Genomic DNA, 9520 nt, shown 5'->3' with positions numbered 1-9520 from the left:
ATATCTCCAAAATTGGCAAAGTTACTCTTTTTGTTTATTGCAAAAATTTAAAAACTTTGAACAGTGCAACTGCAAACAAAAAGAAAAGCACTACAAACAACTACAAACAATTTTGAAGAAGATGGCGCAAGCGGATTTCAATTATCTCAAAGTGGGGTGCGAGTAATTTTTTAAATGTTTATAATTTTTAATGTATTAAACTACAAACGAAATTTTTGTTACTACAAACAACTACAAACCAAATGCTAACGTTTTCCGCAAAAAAATTAATTTTTCGAAAGTCGGGTGCAAGGTTCACATAGGTAGGACCAATTTTTTCAAAGGTGCCGCCATAGCCTCCATGTTCTTACTGCGATGCCTCACCTCGCGAGCCGCAGTAATGAAAGTAGGGAGTGACGACAAAGGCTGCGTTCGGGGAGCGCACTATTAGCGCTATTTGCTTATTCTATCCTTGTTCTACACTTGATGAGCGATAAAGATAGAATGATGCAATAGCGCTAATAGCGCGCTCCCCGAACGCAGCCATATCTAGACGTCACATGAACACGAAAACGCTTTGACATTTGACAGCTTACTGCCGCGTATATTGGAACAGATTTACAGTGCTGCCAGTACTGCGAGTGAATAGCGAAACGCAGCCTACAACGCCAAACCGAACGACGTGCGACGTGAACGTGAGTAACTTACAGCGCGTGAGCGTCCAAACCGAACGCACCCCATATATTGCACATAACCTAGAAGTTTCTAGTGTTGGCTAGTCTTTCTCTCTCTCTCAGCAATTGCAATTTAAATCGAGAAAAATTCGGAAGGTTGCATTGATTTAGCAGCTCAGCGTAATTTATCGATAGGCGCATCGATGCCGAAATACTATTGCGACTACTGTGACACTTATTTAACACATGACTCGCCGAGCGTACGGAAGACCCATTGCCAGGGTCGTAAGCACAAGGATAATGTAAAGTATTTCTACCAGAAATGGATGGAGGAACAGGCCCAGCATTTGATCGACGCGACGACGGCCGCTTTCAAGGCCGGTAAGATTGCCTCCAACCCTTTTGCGGCCAACAAGGGCGCGGCGATACCACCGCCGCCGAACCTCGGCTCCAACCTTGGCTCAAGATCCGGAGTACCGCCACAGGGACCTCCGGGAATGATGCCACCGCCGGGTATGCATCCAGCTGGTCCGATGGGGCCAGGAGGTCCGATGATGATGGGACCGCATGGACCGATGCCACCTCCTATGATGGGCATGAGACCACCTATGATGGGACCGATGGGACCGATGGGTCCTATGATGGGCCCTATAGGTCCTATGGGACACATGAGACCACCGATGAATGGACCGCCGCCTCCAATGGTCGGCCCACCGCCAATGAAGAAATAACAATCAGACTAAGGACATTTATCTCTTGTGTGTCATGTTGGATTCGATTGAAACCAAACCGAACTTTGGTTGTGAACGTGATTACTAGAGTGATATATTACACATACACTAAATTGCATACATTATTTAAGAATTCTGTACAAACCGTAACACTAACTACAATTTGGAACTTTCTATAACATTTGTTGTTTATAACATTGATTTGTATCTAAATGATTCATGAATTTTTTTTCAAATGTAACTAACAATTTTCATATAGTATACATCTTTATATCACTCATTTAGCGCAATAAATTATAACAATAATAATTTAAAAAGTGGAAGCACCAAGTAAAATATGCAATTTGAATAGTCTGAAATTTTAAATTTTAAAATTTTATATTGCCAAGATAGCTATATAAATACAATAGTAAAATGTTTAATGATAAGCGTGTTAAAACATTAGAACATTAGAATTTTCAAAACAAGATAAAATCATTAATTAATTATTATTAATGTTAATTATATAAGATGTGACAGAAATGCTACAAAATAAATATTTTAAGGTATACTTTTCATTGTTTCATTGCTAATGAATATAATAAAGTAAGCATAAATTGGCAGAATTCTTTAATAATTTGTCCAAAAATATAGCATTACAAAAAAAATAATTGACTTATTTTATTGTAGCGTGTAACATAAAACAAATAATATTTCAAAATATTGTTTTACAATCATCGAGAATGATTCACATAGCAAGGAGTATAATATATATGGTTAAATTTTGTGTGTACTTGTAAAATATTTTACAAGTTTTGCCATAATATATATTCTGTCCTCTATCAAATATATTATACATTTGTCAGGTTGTTTGATATCGTTCAACACAAACATTTTTCCATATGCAATTTAAATGTACAGAATGTCTTCCCAAACCATTTCGTACATTATACGGATGCATGTCAGACGGTGATATCATTGTATTACTGAACGAGCGTGTAATTAATTTTTAGAAACTACTTTTACAAATTTTTGCAATATACATTTACCTCTTTTTGATATTTCTCCTCTATCAAAACCAATTTAGACAACGTCTTGATATGCTTGGGCCTAATTGTCTGATTCCTAATCCGTCTTTGCATTTCGTCTGCTGCATTCATCATATGTGGTACTTTAAAAGCACGAGCCTTTCTTATAAGACCTACCGCTGTAGCTATACTATTCTCTATTTTGATATTTAATTTTTTTAATCTCTTTTTGTGTGTTTTCGTCAAACGTGGTATGTGTACCATGTTATTCACATTTATGTTCCGTTTATTTTCAAATAGATTAGGTTCGATGTTTACTTCGCTTGTTGATAATTGACTTTCGTTTCTTTCATAATCTTTAAGCGACACGGGCTCGATATTTAATGGCATAATAATCTTAGAATCCTGCGTAGAAGAATATATTGTTATCTCATCGCAACTGCGATCCGTTGTTTTGCTCGTCTCAAGCGCAATATTGTTCATATTTTGTCCCTCAACTAATATTTCATTATTCTGTTGATTAATTGCGGAATAATTTTCGAAGTTGATGTTCTGTGGAACGCAAGATGCCGTGGATGAAGAATATACATTGTACACAACGTTTCCTTGGTCACGTACCGTTATCTCCTGCTGCATCTGCTGTGAATTTTTCTCATCATTCTTCTTCTTTTCCTCAAACTCGATGCGACGTAACATGTTCCGTACGTTCTCCGATGTGTGAGGTACAAATAGCTGATTGTAAAGCAAAATAAGTCTGAGATAAGTGGAAGTGTCAAGTCTTTCGCCCATCAGATGTCGATCCGATTCGAATTTCCTCATAAAAAGTTGAAACATACGTACTAAACGATTTGGTTCAGATTCCGTATTGGCAATCATCAGAAGCCTGGTTTGCAATCGCCACAACTTTTTTCGCGACTGATTATATATTTTCGTATTCTTTTCGTGTTGTACTAACTTAATTTTCTCATTGTTTATACAACTATAAATCCATCGCGGATCATTCATTCCTCCTATATGTTCAGCATAACATGTGAAACGCATTTTCTCGAGTTGCGGCATTCTTGAATTCAGGAAGTTGAACATCTTTATAGGATTTATAGGTGGAGTAGTCACGTCTATCCCATAATCTTTCTCATCATCTCGGAGGTTAAGCCAATACCTCAACAAATCATACAACTCCTCTATATATTCTTTCATTCCTAGTAAGTGTAATTGTAGATTCCGACGGTTGGTAAAGCCTATCTTCACTTCAAACTCTATTGGTTTCTCAAGCAATGTGTTAAGAAAAACCGGAGCAACCTTGCGGTTTATTAAACTCTTTAACATAGGTTTTCTGCTACAAAAATACATACTAAGATTTTTCAAAATCATCCGCGCGTCCTGGTGATTTTTGTTGCGAAAATGACCATAGGAATATATAATGTCAATAAATTTTACGTTATTTACTTTGGTTTGTCTGAGCTTCGTTCTTATGGGCCAAATATTAATTACTGCGGGAGAAGAATTTTCTTCCATTTGTGAAATGTCCTCAGCTTCTTTTGGTAGAATATAAAAATTAATACGTGATGATAACGTGTCTATATTGGCAGAAGGTTCCACGTCTTCGGTCCTTGCATGTTGTATATTAGTAGAATTTGGTGGAATCAATGTTTTACTTCCTGTCGCGCCAGACGGCAAGAAATCAGTTTCGGGATTAGATCCAGAGGAACTTGGCGCGCATGAGCCATATGTGGGCCCATCTGTATAATTTGTGACGACAGCTGGAGTAGGAAAGTTCTCAGACCATCGATATTCCCTGCATGTGGACGATTCATGACCGCGCTTGGCACAATTACAGCAATACAACAATCTCGATGGCTTCATCACGTTACCCAGGTCCTGCGGTGCACTATTCATGTCGATCGTCTGATGGTATCGTCGCCAAAGATCAGGACATTGCTCTTGTTCATGTCCTACCGAATTACACATAGTACAGTATAGAACGCGACAATATTCACACGTGTTACGAAATGTGTTCTGCTGCTTACCACATGTCATGCACATCTTCTGCGGGCATCGAAACTCCATGTGGCCCTTCATACCGCACATGTGGCAACACGATATTCTACGTGGTGATAAACAATCATAGCGCTGGTGGCCTTCCTGATGGCAATTAGTGCATTTGACGTTCCAAAATCTACGTCTGCTAGAGGGACACGGCATTAAGTCTTCATCGAGGATCGCCCACATTCGTGGATCTTTTGACATCCCTTGCTGTAACTTTCCAACGTCAAAATTCTCTTGGCCATGACTCGAGTTGTAGTAATGTCTCATCTCCTCCGATATTGACTCGTTACACATTGCGTTCTTTTTTTTTCCACCATTGTTATCTTGCGGCATAACGTCTTCGTTATTCTGCTGTATCGTGCACTGTCGCTTTTGTTTAGGATGGTTGTCAACCTCGTTATTGCATTGTCTCTTCCCGTCTATTGCTGGATTACATGACTCCAGTCCCGAGTCACGCAATCCATAGTTTGTATTGTCTTGATCTGTATGCCTAACATTGTATACATTACTTTTGTCAATATTTTGTTGCATCCTTATTTGTGATTTTTTTCCTGATATTACAGACATTTCTTGTTGAAGATTAGTATTATTTTCGTTATTTCTTTTCAACTTATTCTGAGGTGATTTTTTTTTGCAGTTTTGATTTTTATCCTCAATTGATTTACTTCCTTGATTTGCCACGGTACTTTTGGACAACTGCTTAATTTCACTTACACTTTTAGCGCCTCTCTGAATTGCTGTACAATTCAAAACAATATCTTCTGTAACTTCTTGCACACAAGTTGATGTTTGGATACTTTTATCGGGATTTATTGTATCGGTATTCTTACTTTTGAAAGATGTATTCTGACGACTACTTAATATTTCTATGACTTCTAATTCATGATTTGAAGTACTTCTTGAATTTGTTTTTGTTGAAGCAATGTTCTTCCATTTTTTCAAAATCAAATCTATCCCTGAACTTGTATTGGTTTCTTCATCAGAATCTTGCAAATCTATGAGCGGCGGTTCTGGTTTTGGTGGAATAGGTACTTCACATATGGATTCTTCAGAGTCGGAATTGTCTTCATCTTTATCGGTTTGTTTGGCTGAAAGCCTCTGTTTCTTCACACATTTCGAAACAACATTGTACTTTGAATATGCTGTATCATTATGGTCTTTCTCAAAGCTTTCTTGATGTTCATTTTTCATATATTTGGAAGATTTATAATTTTTAGAAGAATTTTCTTCGTTTTCCTTTCCTTGTGTAACTAGAAGATCTTCTGGACTTCCATTGTCACATCCATGTGCCGAAGGATTCATCTCTCTACCAGCCAATGTATTGATTTGAGTAAATTCTGTCCGATCTGTAGAGGGCATCGTCTGAGAATCTGCTGAATATCGTATATACATATTATTGCAAATTAATTGTTCTGCAATTCAATGGAATTCTTTTTTAAAGTATTCTAATCATAACATTCTATTAATATTTTCGACTTCTTAGTTTTACTAGCTTTACCTCCAGTGGTTTTAGATGCCAAAGGTTGCTCTTCAGATTCGTGTTGCAGCATGTCTGATTTAACATTCGTCTCAGTGGTCATGCTATCAAGTTGAATCATCCTTGGAGCATCTGTGGTTCTTGAATCACCTTTAATGTCCGAATCAGTTTGAATCGAGAAATCATAGTAGATTCCTTCATACAATCGAGCCTGCAACTCGCTATCATCAAAGTTGTCGGTTTTGTAAAAATCTATAACATACAACTGTCATAATTCATACTCACGTTGTTATCATAAAAATCATAATATATTTTTGGTAATTAAGTGAGATAATTGCTGGTTTCAAAGAATGGTAATTATGAAGAAGAGGGGTTTTCTAACCAATTTGGCTACTTTGTATTTATAGACTTTCCAATATGCCAATTTTATTTTCTGCTTTAAAAAAAGTATAATAACTCTATTTCTATTATCTTTTTTAACCATTTAATTCAATATCTTGTGGCATATTCAGTACAACAGAACTGCAACTTTCCATATTTTCCAAAGAAAGTAATAATTTATGTTTTTTGTTAAAGAAGAGAATAGTTGAAACTCTTCTAGTTTATAAATACAAAGTATAATAAATGACAGACATCTCCTAACCACGCAAGTATCAACTTTAGTACTTAATAACTTTTTTCTTAATTGAGAGCGACAATTTTAACTTATAGATTCATGTTTTACGCACCAAAATACACAAAATTGTGAAGTTTTAGCCAAATTGGTGAGGAAACCTCTCTCCTTCATAATTAAAAAAGAATCGTTGATTATTCACCTTCGAACAAATTGTTCTTCCTCTCAGTGATGCCGTCTGACATGACTCCTGAATATTTCTTAGATAAATCGGAAGTAATTGAAAAAATTTTGATTGTAACCGACTAATACTATTGAAATATAACAATGAATTTTATGGCAAGCATAAACGGTACTCGACATTTCTGCGGGAACTACCATACACGTGCTACTAGATCCATTAAAACCCGATTTTCTTTTTTTTTCGTGATTGAGTGGCACCAAGGCGATTATTCTCCTCAAATTCGGCTGTGATTGGTCAATTTTCCACGACCCACGACCCGCATTATGATTATTCTACATAAAAGTCGTAGTCGTGAGTTGTAAGAAATTGACCAATCACAGATTGAATATTCTCCTCAACTTCGAATGTGATTGGTCAATTTCTTACAACTCACGATTACGACTTCTATGTAGAATAACCTTTAGGGCCCGACACACACAACTTTCGTAGAACGTAATGCTAGGGCTGCGTTCCTTTTGATGCTTTCAGCGCTGTAAGCATTATTCTATCTCCGTTGCACATTGAATATCAAATAGAGATGGAGCGACGCTTTCAGCGCTGAAAGCGTCAAAAGGAACGCAGCCTAAGTATTATGCTGGGTCTACAATGCGAGTCGTAAAGTCGTGAGTCGCAAGAATTGACCAATCACAGTCGATTATTCTCCTCAAATTCGACTGTGATTATGCCCGGTCTACAATGGATGTCGGAAGTCGGAGTCGTAAGAAATTGACCAATCACAGTTCATTATTCTTCGACCGCAAGGAGAATAATAGATTGTGATTGGTTAATTTCTTACGACTCCGACTTCCGACATCCATTGTAGACCGGGCCTTAGTCAATTCTTGCGACTCACGACTTTGCGACTCGCATTGTAGACCCAGCATTTAGCGTTTTCGATTTACTCGACCCGACTCGGGTCGCAACAAAATGGACGTGGAATACCTACATACATACGTATGTATTCCACGTCAATAATGCTAAAATCCTGTATACATGATGCGACCCGAGTCGGTTTGAATCGCAAATCGAAAACGCCATTAATCATAATCGTAAAGGCCATTGCACGTAACAAAGTTTTAGTCATAATCGTAAGGTTGTAAGAAAATAGACCAATCACAGTCAATTATTCTTTTCGCGCTTGAAGAATAATCAAGTGTGATTGGTCTATTTTCTTACGGCCTTACGATTAAAACTAAAACTTTGTTACGTGCAATGGCCTTAATGCCGTAAGAAAATAAACTAATCACACTCGATTATTCTACGAACTCAAGGAGAGTAAATGACTGTGATTGGTCTATTTTCTTACGGCCTTACGATTATGACTAAGGCCGGTATTCATAGTTATTTAAGACCGTCGTAAGGGGATCCTAAAGCGAAGCCTGAATTTCCTCGGTAATGTCAACATTTCTAATCCTGTTTTCTATGTCATATATCTATATCTGTCTTTGTCTAACGAGAGGCATCTGTCCTTGTTTCGATTGCTGCGCCATCTCTCGCTACACGCAATACTGCTGGTCCGGTGTCATCACGTACATTGGCCTGGTTTACACCGATCTCTTGATACGCGTATCAAATAGTATATTTAAACTGATCAGCCAATAATCAAACTAATTTACTAGTTATTTACTATTTAATACGCGTATCAAGAGATCGATGTAAACTAGGCCATTGGGTGCGTTCAGCCGATACTCCGCTAGCCTAGCAATCGTGAGCAGTCGCTCGTTTTCGCTCGTTTCCTCTCTTTTGACCCAATGGATTAAAAGGAGAGAAAACGAGCGAAAACGAGCGACTGCTCACGATTGCTAGGCTAGCGGAGTATTGGCTGAACGCACCCATTACGTTCACGTAATCGTACTTTTCGCTTAACTTTTTTGTTTGGAGTCTCAGCCTAATTCTACAAACGGCATGATATTCCTTGATGTCTACTGAATGGACCTGCACCCTCATTTTGTAACATCAAGTTGTAGAATTTTTATACGAAGCAAATATTGTTAAAGTGGATTTTTGTTTATTATCTTATTTACTTATTTTGTTACAAAATTGGTGGTCGTCCACAGAGTAGAGCACATACTTTAATTCTGTGCAAGATTTTTTCAAATCCATAAAGCCAATAAAAAATAAAGCGAAAAGTACGATTGTCGGTATTACAGACGGCTTTAGGAGATCCCCTTAAGTTCAATCTTGATGTCATGAACCAATCACTAAGAGCCGTATTAGCGTCTTAATAACTTAATGCTTTAAGTTTTTCTATGTGCCCGGGCCTTAATGCTAGGTCTACAATGCGAGTCGTAAAGTCGTGAGTCGTAAGAATTGACCAATTACAATCGAATTTGAGAAGAATAATTGACTGCGATTGGTCAATTTTTACGACTCTCATTGTAGACCTAGCACCCTAGCAGAGCCGATACACATTTTTCTTCGCACGTCGAGAAAGCTGACAGGTTAGGTTATGTTGTAACGCCAGACAAGCGTCGTAATTGTAAAGAGTTCAAGCTGAATCAACTCATACGATGAGCTTACGATAGCGATTACGACGAGCGTTACGACCGCTTACGATGAACATTACGATAGATGTAGCCTTAGCTTAAAACTTTGTTATGTGCAATGGCCTTAATTTTCACGTTTCCGCTCTAGGGGAAAAGTTACGCGTTCGCTGCCCAGATAATATTCCCTATCGACGTGCGCTTGTGGCAATTGCGTGTCCTGCGCTCTCGGTGCGACGTCGCGTCGGCTGCTTCGGGAAGTTTCGGCCAATCAGGAAGCTCCGTTT

At 37.9% G+C, this 9520-nt stretch overlaps 2 protein-coding genes across 6 annotated transcripts; one reads left to right on the top strand and one right to left on the bottom strand.

The window, feature by feature from the left end:
• The first annotated feature begins 682 nt into the window (after window positions 1–682).
• On the top strand, window positions 683–1733 carry LOC112459342 (U1 small nuclear ribonucleoprotein C-like). The gene has a single exon (XM_025023385.1). The coding sequence runs from the start codon at window positions 857–859 to the stop codon at window positions 1382–1384; it is 528 nt and encodes a 175-aa protein (XP_024879153.1). The 5' UTR covers window positions 683–856; the 3' UTR covers window positions 1385–1733.
• Window positions 1734–2048: 315 nt separating this feature from the next.
• On the bottom strand, window positions 2049–6932 carry LOC112459343. Of its 5 annotated transcripts, none has more exons than XM_025023389.1 (4): window positions 6730–6932; window positions 5936–6166; window positions 3232–5810; window positions 2049–3123 (listed from the first exon to the last, which is right to left on the bottom strand). In XM_025023389.1, the coding sequence occupies exons 1-4, from the start codon at window positions 6770–6772 to the stop codon at window positions 2386–2388; spliced, it is 3591 nt and encodes a 1196-aa protein (XP_024879157.1). In that variant the 5' UTR covers window positions 6773–6932; the 3' UTR covers window positions 2049–2385. The 5 variants fall into 5 exon arrangements, with proteins under 5 accessions (XP_024879157.1, XP_024879156.1, XP_024879158.1 ...); XM_025023388.1 differs by having other exon boundaries at window positions 2049–4343; window positions 4419–5810; XM_025023390.1 differs by having other exon boundaries at window positions 2049–5810; window positions 5936–6179.
• Window positions 6933–9520: the final 2588 nt, after the last annotated feature.

Source organism: Temnothorax curvispinosus, unplaced genomic scaffold, assembly GCF_003070985.1.
Source record: "Temnothorax curvispinosus isolate PA1 unplaced genomic scaffold, ASM307098v1 QBEX01009752.1, whole genome shotgun sequence".
Classification (NCBI taxonomy): Eukaryota; Metazoa; Arthropoda; class Insecta; order Hymenoptera; family Formicidae; genus Temnothorax; species Temnothorax curvispinosus.
The sequence above is the reverse complement of the archived record's forward strand: the minus strand, read 5'-3'. Positions and strand labels throughout refer to the sequence as shown.

Excerpts from the sequence above, each read along its gene's own strand:
- LOC112459342 (XM_025023385.1), top strand. The coding sequence starts at position 857 with ATGCCGAAATACTATTGCGACTACTGTGACACTTATTTAACACATGAC.
- LOC112459343 (XM_025023386.1), bottom strand. The coding sequence starts at position 6,772 with ATGTCAGACGGCATCACTGAGAGGAAGAACAATTTGTTCGAAG. Across the intron at positions 6,167-6,729 it reads GAAGAACAATTTGTTCGAAG|ATTTTTACAAAACCGACAAC; the intron begins GTGAATAATCAA and ends TGTATGTTATAG. Across the intron at positions 5,811-5,935 it reads GGCATCTAAAACCACTGGAG|CAGATTCTCAGACGATGCCC; the intron begins GTAAAGCTAGTA and ends TACGATATTCAG.